This window comes from Podarcis muralis, chromosome 8 (genome assembly GCF_964188315.1).
Source record: "Podarcis muralis chromosome 8, rPodMur119.hap1.1, whole genome shotgun sequence".
Lineage (NCBI taxonomy): Eukaryota > Metazoa > Chordata > Lepidosauria > Squamata > Lacertidae > Podarcis > Podarcis muralis.
In genome coordinates this window covers 90309583-90329290 of record NC_135662.1, presented here as the reverse complement: position 1 = coordinate 90329290, position 19708 = coordinate 90309583, and the positions used below count along the sequence as shown (strand labels likewise).

The following is a 19708-nucleotide window of genomic DNA, read 5'->3' as shown; positions in this document are numbered from 1 at the left end:
TTTTCAGCCGGAAGTTCAGGTGATAACCCCTCCCTCTATCTCTATGACGGTTGGGCGTGAGCGGAGCGCATGCGCGCTCGCGCCTCTGCCCCAGACGCTTCCAGAACAGTTTGGGCGAGGTGCCCGTCGGGAGGTTCTCGCGAGACGGGAGCGGCAGCGGGAGTTGGCGTTTCCCTCACGCGGCTGCTCCGAGGCCTCCATCCCTTTCTCTGCCTCCCGCCGCCATGTCGGCCATGGGGACTCTGGCCTTCGACGAGTACGGGCGGCCCTTCCTCATCCTCAAGGACCAGGAGCGGAAAAGCCGCTCCACCGGCATAGAGGCCCTCAAGGTACGCGGCGGGCGGGCGGCCGGGCGGGGAGGCCGGCCGGCCCTCGGATTCAAAGGCCGATCGATCCTGGTCCTGCAAGAGCCGCCTCACGCCGCCGCCGTTCCCCGCCTCTCTCCCCGGGCGGGCTCAGGGCGGCGCGCTGGGCTCTCGCTGCTTCTCGTGGGGCAGCAGGGGCCGCTCCTTGTGCTCGGAGCCGCCGCCGCCGCCGCCTCGCTCCGGCCCCCCTCCCTGTGGCGCAGGGTGTTGGTGCCCCCGCCCCCCCCTCAGGGAGTCCGACCCCTCCTCCCAACTGCCGCCCCTTCTCTGGTCCCGCTCCCTGCAGGCCGCCTTGTTTTCTTCCCCCCGACCCTCCTCCTACACCAAGGGGTCTGCAGACTTTTCCCGCCGGGCCGGTCCACCGTCCCTCAGACCTTGTGGGGGGCCGGACTGCATTCCTATGCCCCACAAGTGACCCGGAGATGCATTTTAAATAAAAGGACACATTCTGCTCATGTAAAAACACACTGATTCCCCGACAGTCCATGGGCCAGATTGAGAAGGCGATTGGGCCGGATCTGGCCCCCGGGCCTTGGGTTGCCTACCCATATTCTACACCTTATTTGCCCCTTCCGGTCCCTTTCTGGACCGGAGCAGCGTTTGGAGCGTTTGACAGAATTGATCGGGATCCTTGACGATCCAGAGGGACAGGAATGTCGTCACACTGCACTAACCGTTTGAGAGCTTTTTTTTGGGGGGGGGGTGAACGAGAGAGCTCCTTTCCTTTCATTTTGAAAGTTTCGGAAAGGAGCTAACACCCTGCCTAGCAAATACTCTCCATGTTCTTAGAGACACGAAAATGATGCAGTCATTCAGGTTGTATAATTCATCTGTATGTACAGATTCAATTACAGAAAGAATTATATGAATGGTTACATTTCTTGGTGACCCTTATGTTATATGTCTATTCCATTTAGCTAATGAAATATAAAAAAAATTAAAAAGAGGCAGCACTGTCTCCATCTCTGTTCTTGCAAGATTTTGTAATACTGGTTCCGTACTTGTGTTTTATAGTCTCACATATTGGCAGCTAAGGCAGTAGCCAATACTCTAAGATCTTCGCTTGGGCCCAATGGTAAGTATAATTATGTTATAAACCTTTAAATCTGCTGTGTTAAAGTGCTTTTCTATTCATGCTGGCATTTTGTTTCAATATTTGTTGCAGGCCTTGATAAAATGATGGTTGACAAGGATGGTGATGTGACTGTGACAAACGATGGTGCCACCATCTTGAATATGATGGATGTGGACCATCAAATTGCTAAACTTATGGTTGAGCTGGCGAAATCTCAGGATGATGAGATTGGGGATGGGACCACAGGTGTTGTTGGTAAGATTACTGAATCTTATGTGTTGAAATTTTGTAACTTTAAAAGTGATTTCAAGTTCCTTATAAAAAATGCTAAGTTTGACAGTAACGACTAAGTATCATATGTAACTGGTACCTCGGTTTTTGAACACTCCTCAGAAGTCTAACATTCCATGCGGCTTTCACTGAGTGCAAAATCCTGAGGCCTAGCTGTCGGCTATTGAGTTTTCGGTTTTCGAACATTTCAGAACTTGGAACGGGCTTCCAGAATGGATTATGTTCGAAAACCAAGGTACCACTGTATTTAATTATACACATTGCCACATTGTGTTTTTGTTTATAAAAGAGTCAAAGCTACAGCTCATAGCAGTTGATCAGTTGCCAGTGCATAAAACTTTAACCCAGTTGAGTAGCATAAAATGGCATTATTTGCAGTACAGTGGTGCCCCGCAAGACGAACGCCTCGCAAGACGGAAAACCCGCTAGACGAAAGGGTTTTCCGTTTTGGCGGCGCTTCGCAAAACGAATTTCCCTATGGGCTTCCTTCGCAAGACGAAAGCCCATAGGGAAATCTCCAGGACAGCGGGGAAGCGCAGTGCGTCTTCCCCACTGTCCTCGGACCTCCTCCGAAGACTGGCGGTGGGGCGGAGAGACCTCCTCCCGCCGCCAGGCTTCGGAAGGCTGCTCCGAAGCTAAAGAAGCCCCCCCGCGACCCTCTCCACGCTGGAGAGGTGACGCGTGCCTATGGCAGGAGCCTCCATAGGCGCGCGTCACCTCTCCAGCCGGGAGAGCGTGCGCGGAACTAAAGCAGCCTCCCGCGACCCTCTCCCAGGTGACGCGCACCTATGGCAGGAGCCTCCATAGCCGAGCGTCACCTCTCCAGCCGGGAGAGCGCGTGCGGGGCTAAAGCAGCCTCCCGCGACCCTCTCCCAGGTGACGCGCGCCTATGGCAGGAGCCTCCATAGCCGAGCGTCACCTCTCCAGCCGGGAGAGCGCGCGCGGGGCTAAAGCAGCCCCCCGCGACCCTCTCCCAGGTGACGCGGGCCTATGGCAGGAGCCTCCATAGCCGAGCGTCACCTCTCCAGCCGGGAGAGCGCGCGCGGGGCTAAAGCAGCCCCCCGCGACCCTCTCCCAGGTGACGCGCGCCTATGGCAGGAGCCTCCATAGCCGAGCGTCACCTCTCCAGCCGGGAGAGCGCGCACGGGGCTAAAGAAGCCATAGCCCCGCGACCCTCTCCCAGCTGGAGAAGTGACGCGTGACTATGGTAGCAGCCTCTGAAGGATGCTCCGAAGCCTGGCGGCGGGGCAGAGAGACTTTCTCCACGTGCCAGCCTTCGGATGGCTGTCCTGAAGACTTGGGGTGGGAGAAGGGTTTTCCTTCCCTCCGCCAGGGAAGGTGGGGAGGAAAAACCCTCCTCCCACTGCAAGCCCCGGGAACAGAGGAAAAGCGCTGCGCGCCTTCCCCTCTGTTCCCGTACCTGTCCTGAAGGCTTGCGGTGGGGAGAAAAGCCCTTCTCCGAACCGCCAGCCTGGCAAGCGGTTTCCATAGGAACGCATTAATTGATTTTCAATGCATTCCTATGGGAAACTGTGCTTCGCAAGACGAAAAACTCGCAAGAAGAAAAAACTTGCGGAACGAATTAATTTTCTCCTACCCTCCTGAGAACCCCCCCCCCCTATATATAACTTCTGTTTCAGTGTATCAGAAGAAGTGTGCATGCAAACAAAAGCTTATACCAAGAACAAACTTAGTTGGTCTCTAAGGTGCTACTGGACAGTTTTTTAATGTATTTCGACTGCGTCAGACCAACACAGCTACCTACCTGAATGAAAGAGAATACTTTGAAATAAAATGAGTTTTATTTAATGTCCAGTATGTTCTATAAAGGGACGCGGGTGGCGCTGTGGGTAAAAGCCTCAGCGCCTAGGTCTTGCCGATCGAAAGGTCGGCAGTTCGAATCCCCGCGGCGGGGTGCGCTCCCGTTGCTCGGTCCCAGCGCCTGCCAACCTAGCAGTTCGAAAGCACCCCCAGGTGCAAGTAGATAAATAGGGACCGCTTACCATCGGGAAGGTAAACGGCGTTTCCGTGTGCTGCGTTGGCTCGCCAGATGCAGCTTTGTCACGCTGGCCACGTGACCCGGAAGTGTCTCCGGACAGCGCTGGCCCCTGGCCTCTTAAGTGAGATGGGTGCACAACCCCAGAGTCTGTCAAGACTGGCCCGTACGGGCAGGGGTACCTTTACCTTAGGTTCTATAAAGGGACGTGGGTGGCGCTGTGGGTTAAACCACAGAGCCTAGGACTTGCCGATCAGAAGGTTGGCGGTTCGAATCACCATGACGGGCTGAGCTCCTGTTGCTTGGTCCCTGCTCCTGCCAACGTAGCAGTTCGAGAGCACGTCAAAGTACAAGTAGATAAATAGGTACTGCTCCGGCAGGAAGGTAAACAGCATTTCCGTGCACTGCTCTGGTTCATGCTGGCCACATGACCCGGAAGCTGTACGCCGGCTCCCTCGGCCAATAAAGTGAGATGAGCGCCGCAACCCCAGAGTCGGCCACGACTGGACCTAATGGTCAGGGGTCCCTTTACGTTTATGTTCTATAAAGCAGAACTGGCACCGGGTGATGTCCAACTTTGTCATACTTTAAATACAGTGGTACCTCGGGTTACAGACGCTTCATGTTACAGATGCTTCAGGTTACAGACTCCGCTAACCCAGAAATAGTACCTCAGGTTAAGAACTTTGCTTCAGGATGAGAACAGAAATTGGGCAGCAGGAGGCCCCATTAGCTAAAGTGGTGCTTCAGGTTAAGAACGGATCTCCAGAACAAATTAAGTTCTTAGCCCGAGGTACCACTGTAGACCCATACAAATTGATAAACTTAAATCCATTATTTCAGTAGGTCTAATCTCAGTAACACAAAAGTTTTGTGTTCCATGACCAATGATCTTTTCCCAAATTTTCAAAATGAAAAAATGTAAGCATCTTAATCTTCAAATTGGTAGCACTGGCCAGTCCTCTGCCTCCAGAATTGTATCAGCGGGAGCAATTTGTTTCTGTAGGATGGAGCTTATTTTCTGATGGAATAATGCTTTATATAGCTATATTTTAAGTTGTTTATTTTATGTATCGGTTAATTTGTGTTATATTGACACACTGCCTTGATTTTATATTTTACTCTTGCTATTATATTGGATATTACGTTTCACATTCTATATAATATCTCATTAAAAATGGTTTTTGGAAATTATGAGACTAGGGCAACTATTACTTTGAATTGGACGTCTTTAGTCCTTCTACCCTATTTGGCTTCAAAACCCTATAAATACCTATTTACCTGATCATCTGATTGTAGCTGGTAAAATGATTTCCAAGTTATTGATCAATATCAAGTTATTGTAAAACTGGAAGATTTAGGTTTTTCAAGTTAGTTAGTATTCTTCAAAATATTCTAATTGGTGTGTGTTGGCAGGTATATTAATAAAAATATTCATGGACTTGCTTGCACACAGCTGTCTGTTTCAGGAACTTATCTTTAGGTGCCAGGAAAAACATTCCTCACCTCACAAGCTTTTGGCTAATTAAACCGTGTACAGTGGTACCTCAGGTTACATACGTTTCTGGTTACAGACTCCGCTAACCCAGAAATAATGCTTCAGGTTAAGAACTTTGCTTCAGGAAATCTTGCTCCGGCGGCGCAGCAGCAGCAGGAGGCCCCATTAGCTAAAGTGCTTCAGGTTAAGAACAGTTTCAGGTTAAGAACGGACCTCTGGAACGAATTAAGTACTTAACCTGAGGTACCACTGTATTGGCTTTTAAACTGCGGTGGGGGTATTATTTGTTTGTTATTATGGTATGTAGTTTTGTGGTTTTATATTGTAAACCACCTTTTGATCTTTGGATGAAGAGCAGTATAGAAATTTAATAAATAATAATGGAGGTAAAATTGCCTATTAAAGAGGTAAAATGTTTTTGTTACAACTTTGCTCCTGCAGTTCTTGCAGGTGCTCTATTGGAACAGGCAGAGCACTTGTTGGATCGTGGTATTCATCCTATCAGAATAGCAGATGGGTATGAACAAGCTGCTCGCATTGCTATTGAGAACTTGGACAAGATCAGTGACAGTTTTCTTGTTGACCCAGAGAACCTAGAGCCTCTCATTCAGACAGCAAAGACTACTCTGGGCTCTAAAGTGTAAGTACACACTACTTCTTTTAAAAAAATTAATACTCCTAGGTATTGTAATTCTGCAGGCAAATTTCTGTTTGAGCTTATGGTTACTGAGAGTTGATTTATGCATTACATTGAGCACATGGTGTGTTTTTAAAGCAATGGGTAATATTCAGCCCAATTACATTATACAGAGTAGATTCATTGTAATCAAAGGACTTGAATGATTTAAGTACAATGCTTCATTGGGTCTATTGAGTATAACTAGCATTGGCTATTGCCCAATGTGCTTAACACTGAGCCTTGTTTTGAAGGAAAACCTGCTGAATTTCAACTTTCGCTAGTGAGGAAAGATTATCAAACAGTGAACTGCTACAGAAGCAGGAATGCCCCAGGCTGCCTCTGCCCTGCCATCTTTGAGAGTAGCCAGAGGAGGTACAAGAATGAACACAGCACCCACACACCTACCTGCTTTTGCTCACCCTTTCTTAAGAGAAATGTGTTTGACTGCTCACTTACTCTTCTCTCTGGACGTTGTGGTGCACCAGATTAATCAAGGAAGGAACAGTTACAGTGGTGCCCCGCAAGACGAACGCCTCGCAACACGGAAAACCCGCTAGACGAAAGGGTTTTCCGTTTTGGAGGCGCTTCGCAAAACGAATTTCCCTATGGGCTTCCTTCGCAAGACGAAAGCCCATAGGGAAATCTCCGGGACAGCGGGGAACCACAGCACGTCTTCCCCACTGTCCTCGGACCTCCTCCGAAGGCTGGCGGCGGGGGGAGAGACCTCCTCCCGCCGCCAGCCTTCATTTCTCCGCTATCCCGGACGGCTTTTGAAGGCAGGCGGGGGGGAGCAAAGAGGTCCTGGACCTCTTCTGAAGGCAGGCGGGGGGCGAAAGTCTTTGCTCCCCCCTGCCTGCCTTCCCGGGAGAGCGGAGAAACGCAGCGTGTTTCTCCGCTGTCCCGGACGGCTTTTGAAGGCAGGTGGGGGGGAGCAAAGACTTTTGCCCCCCGCCCGCCTTCAGAAGAGGTCCTGGACCTCTTCTGAAGGCTGGCGGGGGGCAAAAGTCTTTGTCCCCCCTGCCTGCCTTCCCGGGGGCTTTTAAATTGCCCCAGGACAGCGGAGAAGTCCCCCGCTGTCCCGGGGCTTTTTAAAATGCTGGCGGGCGGCAGCGGAGGCTTCGCTCCCGCCCGCCAGCATTTTAAGATCGCCCCGGACAGCGGAGAAGTCCCCCGCTGTCCCGGGGCTTTTTAAAATGCTGGCGGGTGGCAGCGGAGGCTTCGCTCCCGCCCGCCAGCATTTTAAAATGCTGGGGGTGGGAAGAAAAGCCCTTGGTACCCCCCCCCCCAGCCTTCAGAAGAGGTCGGGGGACAGACTGTCCCCGGACCTGGTCTGAAGTCGGTTTCCATAGGAACGCATTAATTGATTTTCAATGCATTCCTATGGGAAACCGTGCTTCGCAAGACGACAAAACTTGCGGAACGAATTAATTTCGTCTTGTGAGGCACCACTGTACTTAAGCCTCCACTGAATGCTACCCATTGATAGAAGAGGGTGGGTGAGAAGGAGCAGGAGCTGTTCCTTGCTGCTTTCTTGCAACAGCAAGGAGTGGGAAAGTGATGGTTGCTGCTGCTTCTGATCACTCATTTGCTCTTTTCATCTGGTAGGCTGCACCTGCTTGTGTGCTCCTTGTTTTGGTGAGTAGTTTTGTAGGTAGTTACTGCTTTTTGGAAGAGCAGCTGCCAGAGCGGTGGATTCGTAATCTGGTGAACCAGGTTCGCGTCCCTGCTCTTCCACATGCAGCTGCTGGGTGACCTTGGGCTAGTCACACTTCTCTGAAGTCTCTCAGCCCCATATATCTCACAGAGTAAGAGGAAGGTAAAGGAGATTGTTAGCCGCTTTGAGACTCCTTAGGGTAGTGATAAAGTGGGATATCAAATCCAAACTCTTCTTCTTACCTGCTTTTTTGTCCTTTTATTGTGTGGTGTATTGGGTAGCTTTGGGCTCATCAGGCCCACTCTCCACCAGAATTCCATGCAGAGGGAGAGCAAAGGTAAACAAGTGAGAAGATGAAGTAACTGCCTCCATGATGAACCACCTATGTTGTGTCACCCAAAGAAAAGAGTGAGGAAGCAGAGACAGCTGCTTGCAATTTCTGTAGGTCAGGCATGGCCTGCATTGACAGGTTAGACACCCACCTGATGTTAGGTCACAAAGTTCAGCCAGACATGCATAAGAAGATTGTTCCTTTGCAGCCCCAACTTTAATTCAGAGTCAAGACATGGCTGCAAGGAAAGAATCAGAAACACGCTTAGAGTGCGCTTCTGATTCTTCATCCTTTAGTTGCAGCTTGAAGTTTTCAGTGGTGGCTTGATCATACGACATCAGGCCAAAGGTGGCTGTGGTTAGCTCAAAAAGACCTTGCAGACCTGAGGTTCTTCACTCCTCTTCTACAGTTTGATTTTCTCTTCTCACTGATTTCTGCTGATAAGTTATTTTTCTTCAAAATAAAAGTGGTGGCATTGAGGGAAAGTGCTTAACGTAATATGCAGTTTGATCATAAGTTTAAAGTGAGCTTGTGTTTAAAGATTAATATTTATTCTGTGAGTTCTCCAAAATCTTCAGTAAGCCATTCGGGTCTACAATGTTTGATTTTGATTTTTTTTTAATTACCTGAATATTTTATAATGAAACTTCCTTTCATTTTTAGAATTAATCGTTGCCACAGACAAATGGCAGAAATAGCTGTAAATGCAGTGCTAACTGTGGCAGATATGGAGCGCAGAGATGTTGATTTTGAACTGATAAAAGTCCAGGGCAAGGTCGGTGGTAGACTGGAGGACACCCAACTAGTAAAAGGTGTGATAGTAGATAAAGACTTCAGCCACCCACAGATGCCTAAAGTGAGTGACCTTGTTGATTTGGTAATAGCATTTTTTCTTTGTAAGCCTTGAGTTTTCTTATTACTGCTTAAGTCCAGCTGTTTTTTAAAATCAACTCAGAATGTTCACTTGCATTTGACAATTCCCAGCTTACAGTGGTACTTTGGGTTACAAACACTTCGGGTTACAGACTCTGCTAACCTGGAGTAGTAAAAAGGTAAAGGTACCCCTGCCCGTACAGGCCAGTCTTGACAGACTCTAGGGTTGTGCGCCCATCTCACTTAAGAGGCCGGGGGCCAGCGCTGTCCGGAGACACTTCCGGGTCACGTGGCCAGCGTGACAAAGCTGCATCTGGCGAGCCAGAGCCGCACACGGAAACACCGTTTACCTTCCCGCTAGTAAGCGGTCCCTATTTATCTACTTGCACCTGGGGGTGCTTTCGAACTGCTAGGTTGGCAGGCGCTGGGACCGAACAACGGGAGCGCACCCCGCCGCGGGGATTCGAACCGCCGACCTTTGGATCAGCAAGCCCTAGGTGCTGAGGCTTTTACCCACAGCGCCACCCGCGTCCCATATACCTGGAGTAGTACCTAGGGTTAAGAACTTTACCTCAGGATGGGAACAGAAATCGTGTGGCGGCAGGCCCCATTAGCTAAAGTAGTATCTCAGGTTGGGAACCGTTTCAGGTTAAGAACGGACCTCCGGAACAAATTAAGTTTGTAACCAGAGGTACCATTGTATTACCATTATTATCTGGGGTGGTTTGTTCTTGAGGAAACCATTAATTTTTAATCGTTAAAACTTGAAAGTTTATTGCCCACTTTAATTCTAGCCCTTATTTTCCCAGGAACTTAAAGATGTTAAAATTGCAATACTGACTTGCCCATTTGAGCCACCTAAGCCAAAAACTAAGCATAAGCTTGATGTAACATCTGTGGAAGACTATAGGGCATTGCAGCAGTACGAGAAGGAGAAGTTTGATGAGATGGTGAAACAGGTTAGAATGATACTTATTTGTTTTAATATGCTAAAAGGCTTTTGAAAAGTGTCATAAAAATCTTCACTTGCATTTGACAATTTATACTCTTGCCAAATAGTACTGAAAGTGACCATTGTGTTCAGTGTTGTATATGTTGTTGTCGTTTAGTCGTGTCCGACTGTTCGTGACCCCATGGACCAGAGCACGTCTTCCACTGCCTCCCGCAGTTTGGTCAAACTCATGCTAGTAGCTTCGAGAACACTGTCCAACCAATCTCGTCCTCTGCCATCCCCTTCTTCTTGTGCCCTCAACCTTTCCCAGCATCAGGGTCTTTTCCAGGGCGTCTTCTCTTCTCATGAGGTGGCCAAAGTATTGGAGCCTCAGCTTCAGGATCCGCCCTTCCAGTGAGCACTCAGGGCTGATTTCCTTAAGAAAGGAGAGGTTTGATCTTCTTGCAGTCCATGGGACTCTCAAGAGTCTCCTCCAGCACCAGTGTTGTATATATTCCATTCCTAAAGTTTATATTCCACATGCAGGTTATTCAAATTCTTTATCAAGGGAAGCCAAATAATATAACCCATATATAAAAGCAGTTTTTGCATAATTCTGGTATTCCTAATCATGGGTAGGGGAAGGTGCTGTGCAAGACACTGAAACTTTGTCCCCCTGCCACTAGATAGCTCTGTGGCTGCCACTAGATCCACCTCTGTGGCTTGTGAGATTTATCTTCCAGACTTCTAAGCATAGTTTTGCAATCTATGTTTAAAGTTTCTAATGTTTAAAGAGAGGTGTGTGTGGAAATGCGCTTCTGCAGAATTTCTGCATGCACTTAGCCCAGATTATACTTCTTGCAATACTAAAAGGAAATTGAACAACATTTCTGAATTTCCTATTTACAGCAAGGTTTATCTTGCATAAAATCAGAAGTTTAATGATGTCAGAGAATAGTCTTGGAGTAGCTTTGAAGTGGATATGCACTTGATTAGGATTTAGAAGTGAGGCTGATGTATAAGTTGCACTCAGAGTTGGAATCCAGTGTACTATATTCACTATTCATGACTAAGCCTCTTGATTTTCAATGAGTCTGTTCTGAGTTTTGCTTTGTTGGATACCACTCAATGCTTCTGAAGCTGGGAGTAAAATTGTGAACCAGTGCTTCCCTGCCCACTTCTTACTTTTATGTACTTCTGAGAAGCTCAAAACCAACATTTCGAGTCAAAACGGAAGCTGACCAGCATGTGTGAGTCTGCACTTTTTTGAGATCTATGACTCCACCTAGCTGTGATTGGTCAAACTATGGTGCAGGTCCAATTAATGTTTCCTTTTCTTCCATCCGTCTCCTGTGTAGCAGCGGTAGGCTTTAAGCTTTCGAGCCAGGCCTCTACCGTTGCAGGAATGTTAGCATGAAGGCCCTTCCAAGCTGCACATTTATTTGATGTGCACCACAACCAGGAGCTACCCCCAAACCAGCTAGGGAGACAGCTTGCCATTGTTTTTAGCACCTCCATGGGTGGCGAATGTAACTGGCATCTGTTCAGGGCTGCCCCTCTTCATGCAGCTACTTACTGTAACAACTTCATGGTGAGTTCCAGCAACTATTTTTCTTGGAAAAAAAGCACTGAATAAATTATGTATGTATGTATGTATGTATTTTAGATCAAAGACACTGGTGCAACCCTAGCCATTTGCCAGTGGGGATTTGATGATGAGGCCAATCACTTACTGCTTCAGAATGAGTTACCTGCCGTTCGCTGGGTTGGTGGTCCTGAAATAGAAGTAAGTATGAGTCACTTGCTACTCCTTATTTTTCCCGTGTACTTTAAGGTTTGTCACTCATAGCTTTTCTGATTGCTTTCAGTTGATTGCCATTGCAACTGGAGGCCGCATTGTACCTCGTTTTTGTGAGCTCACACCTGAAAAACTAGGATTTGCTGGCATTGTCAAAGAGCTCTCATTTGGAACCACAAAAGACAAAATGCTTGTAATTGAGCAATGCAAAAATTCCAGAGCTGTGACCATCTTCATTAGAGGTGGAAATAAAATGGTGAGTGAGCTAATTTAATCAGATAGTGTCTGCAGTTGTTGTTTTTCTGTTAAAATCTTTGTATTGTTTCGCTTTGATCTGCCTTAATAGGAATTCCTAAGTTATGACAAGAACAAGTAGTAATCATTTGTATGTATTAGTATGCCCTTATTAACCTTGGAAATAGGTGATGGAAGAAAAGTACCGTATTTTTCGCTCCATAAGGCGCACCTACTTTTTTTGGGGGGGGGGGATTCAAGGAAAAAAATATGCGGCTTTTGCAGGAGGTGGGGGAAGCGAGAGAGCCTTGCTCTGTCCCTTCCCCCACCTCCTGCAAAAGCCAGGGATAGCCGCGCGAAGCCTCCCCAGGGCAGCGGGATGAAAGCTCCCCACTGCCCTGCGGCGGCTTTGTGCCACTAAGGCAGAAGCTAAAACAGCTAGAGGGAGCACTGCACAGCACTCTCTCTAGCTGTTCTGGCTTCTGGGGTAGCCCGCAAAGCCTCCGCAGGGCAGGGGGGAGCCTTCATCCCGCTGCCCTGGGGAGGCTTCGTGAGCTACCCCAGAGCTGCTCAGGAGCTTGGCAGGGGAAGCCCGGCTTTCCCCTAGCCCCAGCCCCAAAAAGCGGGTCGGGGAGCAGCGGAAAGGCTGTGCACAGCCTTCCTGCTGCTCCCAGAGCTTGGTGGGGCTGGCAGGGGAAGCCCAGGTCCCCCCAGCCCCAGGGACCACACATTCGCTCCATAAGACGCACAGACATTTCCCCTTAGATTTTAAGAGGAAAAAAGAGCTTCTTATCGAGCGAAAAATACGGTATTTAAAGTTCAAGGAAAGTTCATGGCAGAGCATTAGAGATTAGGAGGTCACCCTTTCTTTTGATATACTATGGGTGGATAGTTGGCTCTTAATTCTGGATACCTTAAGGGTTTGTTTAAACATAACAGGTTGCATTAACATTGTGTTCTGTTTGCACAGCAGATTTTCACTTTTTCAAGGGAACTTCTCCATCCTTGCCTTTCCCCTGCAGCCTCCTGCACACCCTCAAAATTGTGATTACCTTTTTAATGTCATCAGGCCTTTCTACTGCTTGAATGTACCTGTTCTGCTCTTTACATGTTTTACTCCCACATGCACATCATGTTGAAATTAAAGAGTTTTATTTGTTTCACTATGTTGTGAGCATATTTTTTATCCCACTTTTTGTCTTCAACCAGTGAACCTTCTAAAACTAGATTATCAAATTAATTTTGCCACTTTGAAATTAAGTTTGTAGACCTTCAGTAGAAGCATCAAAACTGAATAGTAGTGTTGTTTGCTCATCCTGAGTTGGACAAGAGAACTGCTGTCCAAAAGGAATTCTTGGGAGGCAGGAAAGGGCTGCAGTTCATACCTTTTGTGTGCTGTTGCTTCTGATACAGATAGAAGTAGCTGGAGGAGGGGTTGTGTGGATTTTTAGAACAGCAGTCCTACTCAGAAGCAAGTCTCATTCTATTCAGTAGGATTTACTCAACTGATAAATGGAAATTGGATTTCAGCCTAACTGTTTTGATAGGGTTTTTGGGTAGCCGTGCTTTTTAATTTTAAGCCACTAAAAAGAGTGAAACTGGGCAGATGACAGCAGTAAAATTGCTAGTGGAATCTGCTGTTCAAATTTTGTATGCTTGTTGTATTTTCTGTTTATTGGAAAAGTGCTATAACCTCACCTTTCTTGTGTGTCTGCAATTGCTTTGTCTAATTGAAGATCATTGAAGAAGCCAAACGATCCCTTCATGATGCATTATGTGTGATCAGGAATCTTGTTCGTGACAACCGTATCGTTTATGGCGGAGGTGCTTCTGAGATCTCTTGTGCACTGGCTGTTAGTGAAACAGCAGATAAGGTAAAAAAGAAGTTAGTTGATATGCCATGCTGACCAACTTTACATTAAGCTTTCGTAGAACTACGGATGCTGCACTGCAGATCCAATTTTGTTTCTACTTGTGGTTTCTAGTGAAGCACCTGCAAATTTTTTGTTGTTGTTGTTTAGTCGTGTCCGACTCTTCGTGACCCCCTGGACCAGAGCACGCCAGGCACTTCTGTCTTCCACTGCCTCCCGCAGTTTGGTCAAACTCATGCTGGTCGCTTCGAGAACACTATCCAACCACCTCGTCCTCTGTCGTCCCCTTCTCCTTGTGCCCTCAATCTTTCCCAACATCAGGGTCTTTTTCAGGGAGTCTTCTCTTCTCATGAGGTGGCCAAAGTATTGGAGCCTCAGCTTCAGGATCTGTCCTTCCAGTGAGCACTCAGAGCTGATTTCCTTAAGAATGGATACGTTTGATCTTCATGCAGTCCATGGGACTCTCAAGAGTCTCCTCCAGCACCTTCAAATAGCAGCACCCTATTCACTTCTGTATCCATAAGCAATTTTATGCTTATGGATTGGTAAGGGTGAATTGTTCCCAGGCTGATAAAACTGCAATATTCTTCAGTTGTGTAGTATCACTTTAAACCTAAAAATAGATGCTTGCGTGCTCCCACACAAGAAATCTTCAAATTATTGGCATCTAGGCCCATCTCTAAAATTCAGTCACTGTAGTATATTGGAGTGTCAGACTTGAACCAGGGAAAAATGAGTTTAAATCCCATCTCAGTCATTAATTTGAATGGATGGCCTTGGACCATTATTTCCCCCTCTCATCCTAAGCTACCTGGCGGATTGGGAAAAGGACTGGATGCATTTTGATGGCAGTAGGAATGCTTTCTGGAGGGCCACATGTATCCCATCATTTTTTTAAGGGGAGGAGAGTTGCTGCTTTTCCTTTCTTCCTTTTGTTTTGTTTTTGGAGCTGTTCTTGAAGTGTAATTATACTAGTTTTTTCCTTAGCAGAGTTATCTGTTTTCCACATTTATTGGGCTGGGGTGTTAACCTGCATGTATACAGACACCTCCTTGGATTATTATTTGTACTCCTTGCAGAACTGTTGAGTTGCTCATATAAAGTGAATTCACTTGTCCAGCCAAATATGATTCATTATATGGCCTCATGACATTATATTCACTATGTGAGTCTTGAGTGGTTTGTTTTGTCCATGTAGCTAATATGGAGGTGGAAGAGAGAAGAAGCCTTTTTTTGGGGGGGGGGGGGGCAGAGTACCAAAGCAGTTGCAAAGGGAAACTGGATCAGTAAAATGACAAATAGGCACACAGTCTAAAACACTAACAATAAACAAAAAAAAGACCACAGTCCTGTTTCCCATAAAGTAAAGATACAATGTAAAAATATTTAAAACGGGGCTCAACAGGTTATGCTCAGGTACATGTCTTTCTGATCACAGCGTCTAACAGCACAGCTGTTCATGTTTACCTAGTTGCTCCTTCTAACTGATTTATAAGGCTTCATATATAAGCAGTATAGCTGCTGGCCGCTGCTGCTGGGAACACTGCTCCTTCTGTTGTTCCTCTTTGGGGTGGAATGCAGAACTGAAGCAGCACTTCCTTAGACTTTGCTCTTACTTCATGCTGTTAAACTTTAGGATAGATAAAATAAAAATGTTGGGTGAGGTAAAGCCAAAATGGTGTGATAGATGAGGAGTGTCAATATAAATTTAATAAATGGGGAAAAAAATGTCATGGTCACATGAAAAATACAAGCATATTCAGGATAATAGTGACTGGGTTTATGCACCAGAATTCAGGTTTATAAAAGTGAGAGAATCTCTTGAAGCTTTTATTCTGTATCATTCAGCATCTGAATTCCCCACTTATTAATATTCAATATTTTTAATATTGAATACAATAATTAATATCAAGTTTAGATTTTTATGTAGTAGCTTTGGTTTTGAGGCTAAGGAAAGGAAGCTATATTTTGTCAGCTGGAAAAACATAATTCTCTGTATAATGTCACTCCTCACTCCGCAAAGATGGTTACAGCTACAATCCTGTTAAGGGGAGAAAGATATAATAAAGTAGGCAGTTAAGATTGAAAGGCACATCTCATAAGCAAGTTCTTGTAGCTAAACGTCTTGTGCAGCCTGTGTTCTGTTTGGTTGTTTTTTTTAAAAAAGAACAGTATATATTTTCAGGTAAACAGTTATTAAAACATAAAGCAGGCTCTGTTTTTGGACTTCTTATTCTGTGATACTTGTTCTCCTAGTGCCCATCACTGGAGCAGTATGCCATGAGGGCTTTTGCTGATGCCCTCGAAGCCATTCCAATGGCACTTGCTGAGAATAGTGGCATGAATCCTATACAGACAATGGCTGCAGTGCGGGCTCGGCAAGTGAAAGAAGAAAACTCGGCTTTGGGTATTGACTGCTTACGCAAAGGGACAAATGGTAAGGACCACAAGTGCCAGCATTATTTTCAGATAAGTGTCAGTGAATATAACGATTGTTATTCTACTGAACGTAATTTCTTAGAGACACCTGAATGTCATTAATATGCCACCCACTCCAAAAGATGGGCTCTTCAATTGGATTTAGTGAAATAGAGTGGCATCCCTTTTGTGCCATTGACATTCCAGGGGAGATTCCATGGAGAATTGGGCTATGCCTTAGGCCATTTGTCTCTGAATACCAGCTGTTGGAAATTGCACACGGGGAGAGTGCTCTTGCTCTTAGGTTCTGCTTGGGGGCTTTCTATAGTCATCTGGTTGGCCACCTGAGAATCAGAAGCTAGCCAGGATGGGTTCTTGGCCTATTCCAGGTTCTTATAATCCCATACAATGTGATCTTCCCTTTGGGTCCTTCTAACTCTTGATTGTACCAGCCATTGGTCCTAAGGCACAGGCTGGATAAATGTTTCTTGAGTCTGCAGGCAACTCTAGTTCTGCTAGTTACTGCTCTTACCACTTAATAAAATGAATTGTTGTAACAAGAACATACATAGAAATCTATTCCTTGCTGATGCATAGAACAGATCTGTTTTCTATGTTCTTGTATTGTGCTGGGAATGTTAAATAATTTTAAGTGAACGCAGTACATTCACATTTTCTTTCTCTTGGCAGATATGAAGGAACAACATGTTATTGAAACTTTGATTGGCAAGAAGCAGCAAATCTCTCTGGCTACTCAAATGGTTAGAATGATTCTGAAGATTGATGATATTCGCAAGCCTGGTGAATCTGAAGAATAAAAAATTAAACCCGACATGTTTCAATTGCAGTGGTCCCATCAGCCCAATTCCAGTGTTTTCTCGTAGGCCGTTTCTGTTTGATATACTTATTTACATCAATAAATAGCTGTTGTGGTGTCAGTACTTTTTCAAAAGTTTCATTGTTCTTTTTCTTAAGTTATGCTGGGTCCCAGCTCCTCTTATACAAAGATACTGTAGAAATAGAAACGTTAAATTGTTCACATTATCTGTAGCTTTTAATTTACTGCTCTCGTTTCCTTGTGGTGTTAGTATAGAAAGTACATTAGTACATTTAGCACATGAGACTTGTATAACACTGTCGCCCTAATTTTTGGATTTTAGCATGGATTGTATTAAAGTGGGCTTTGTGGAATTGTAACTGGGAGGAACTCGAAATAAAAAAAGATGTGGGTTTTGGAAGAGCAGCAAAACAGAGTGCTTATGGTTCTGGAAAAGAGTCTCATCAATACACTGATAACCAGATGCTTTCTTTTTTGCCAGATACTTGCAGTCTTTGTTTTTGCTTGGTGCTGGAAGAATTTTAGTGACACCATAACTTTATAGATAGGCTATTGGTGTACCAAGAGATTGTACATTACAAATGGTAATGATTGGAGGCCACTGATTAGGCCAGTGGTTGTTAAGCTGCAGGGTTCAGTTTTTAACATCTCAACATAAAATTGCTGAGTAACGTTATCTGGGGAAATATAGTGTGCCGATTACACCCAGCTCTGTTTCTCATTTTTTACAATTTAACGCGGGGAAGGCTGTAAAAGAGCTGAAGCAATGTCATGCCAATAGCTGACTGCATGAAGGCTAATAAATTGAAATGCAGTCTTGACAAGGCAGGCTCTTTTGGTAGGTGGTTTGGCTCACCAAGGAGGTTGTTTCTAACTTCTAGATGTGGTTACAGTTTGCCTGAAGTACCTTGCTTGTTTGGCAGTCAGTGATGTTTGGGTGGAAACTTTTCCAGTGTTTTTATTTTATGTTGCTGATGAGCTTACACAGTGAACGGATGCTATTTGCAATTATTAAGGAAGCTTGACAGTTTTCAAAACCATAAAGCAACTGGGGGATTGAAGTTTGAAGCCTTCTGGAATAGGATTATTCACACACATGCACAAAGAGGCCTATGAGTTATTTTGAAGTATTAATCACCCATTATTATTTTTAGCCATCTGGGATGACCCAGGTTTTCTTCTGGGATGAAAAGTCGTGAGTTACTTGCCTGTGGTTGCATTGGCAATTGTTGGCAGGGAGGGAATTTTATGTGACAGTGTCCTACATGGAAATGAAGCTAGGGGTCAGACACAGTGCTCAAACCCCCCACAGTGTCAGCTTCCTACATGGCAGATGTATACCGTAGATTCTGGCGTATAAGACGACTTTTTAACCCCGGAAAAGTTTAAAAAGTCGGGGGTCGTCTTATACGCCGGGTATGGGCGGCACGGAGCGGAGCCTCCCTCCTGCTGCTGCGGCGGCTCTGAAGCAGCACCAGCCAGCGGCGGGCTTCGCTCCGCGCCAGGAGAAAGCCGTCCAGCGCAGAGCCCGTCCCCCGCTGCTTCAGCAGCGGCGGCAGCGAGCTCCGCTCCACGCCAAGCGGCTTTCTCCCAGAGCAGAGCTGCCCAGCGTAGCCAATTTTTTTTGGGGGGGGGGGGTAATCTAATACGCCAGAATCTATAGTACAGTGGTGCCTCGCAAGACAAAATTAATTCGTTCCGCGAGTTTTGTCGTCTTGCGATTTTTTTCGTCTTGCGAAGCACGGTGCCGGGAAAGTTTTGGAAAAGCTTCAAAAATCACCAAAGTCTTTAAAAACCTCAAAAAAGGCTACCACACCACGTTCTATGAGTTGCTCCTCGAAGTCAAGTCGCAACTGTATTAACGGTGTTAAGAAAAAGGAAACAATCTTGCAAGAAGTTTCCGTCTTGCGAAGCAAGCCCATAGGGAAAATCATCTTGCGAAGCAGCTCAAAAAACCCTTTTCGTCTAGTGAGTTTTTTGTCTTGCGAGGCATTCGTCTTGCGAGGTACCACTGTACATTTTGGGATGAGCCAAGCCATTGAAAAGCCTCAGTCCATAGGTGGTGGTGTACTGTAGAAGATTTCTGGTAGCAGACTCCACCACAAGGAGGCAGAGTATGGGTATCTGTTTGCTTTACACTACACTCTAGTCTTAGCCAAGCCCTGCTTTTCCAAAGCCAGAAGGGTTAGAAAATTGCCACCCTGAGCTGAATAAGAATATGAAAGCCATATTCAAGAGTAGATTATACAGATGCACCCCCCACTTATGCAGGGGTCACATTCTGGACCCCTGTGGGTATAGGTGAAGTCACATTAAGTGGGGAGCACCCACTAGAAACACTCTAAATGCCTATTTTCCCCTGCTGTCTCCAGTCCAGACCAAAATATCTAGAGTTGAAGCTCAGACACCTGCTGGAGGATGCACAGGAAAGCAGGAGCGAGTTGTAACTGACCACAAATAAATGGCTTAAAATTTGTGCATGCCCTGACTACAACTGTGATTCAAAAGTCAGCTGAGAGATTATTTCAGAAGTTGTTATCTCAGGGTTGCCCCCTATGATTTTTCCCTGCTGTTGACCCAATTTGTATAAAAAGGAGCCTTGCTTTGCCATTCCTCACTTCTTGGCTTATTTCTATCTGACTTCATCTTTTTATGAAATTGTGGACTCCAGATTTTGGACATAACAGCCCAGCTGCTGTCTATATCAGTAGTCTTCCAACAACTTCAGATACAGGATTAAACCCACCTGTAATGTTCAAAATGTTTTGCATGTTTGCATTTTGATTAGAAGAGGTTATGTTAGGTTGTACCTGGACAAGTTTCTTCCTAAGGCTGATGGATTTCCACTTCACGTGG

General features: G+C 46.0%; 1 protein-coding gene across 1 annotated transcript; it reads left to right on the top strand.

Moving 5' to 3' along the window:
- Nucleotides 1–111: 111 nt before the first annotated feature.
- CCT5 (chaperonin containing TCP1 subunit 5) lies at nucleotides 112–16955 on the top strand. Its single transcript, XM_028738388.2, has 11 exons — nucleotides 112–329; nucleotides 1380–1440; nucleotides 1531–1695; nucleotides 5667–5865; nucleotides 8553–8745; nucleotides 9572–9721; nucleotides 11360–11479; nucleotides 11562–11747; nucleotides 13462–13599; nucleotides 15853–16033; nucleotides 16705–16955. Exons 1-11 carry the CDS (start codon nucleotides 225–227, stop codon nucleotides 16830–16832), a joined length of 1626 nt encoding a protein of 541 aa, XP_028594221.1. The 5' UTR covers nucleotides 112–224; the 3' UTR covers nucleotides 16833–16955.
- Nucleotides 16956–19708: the final 2753 nt, after the last annotated feature.

Bases quoted from the DNA above. Each gene is read 5' to 3' on its own strand.
- CCT5 (XM_028738388.2), top strand. From the start codon at position 225: ATGTCGGCCATGGGGACTCTGGCCTTCGACGAGTACGGGCGGCCCTTC. The intron at 330-1,379 runs GTACGCGGCGGG...TGTGTTTTATAG, and splicing joins CCGGCATAGAGGCCCTCAAG to TCTCACATATTGGCAGCTAA. The intron at 1,696-5,666 runs GTAAGATTACTG...TTGCTCCTGCAG, and splicing joins TGGGACCACAGGTGTTGTTG to TTCTTGCAGGTGCTCTATTG.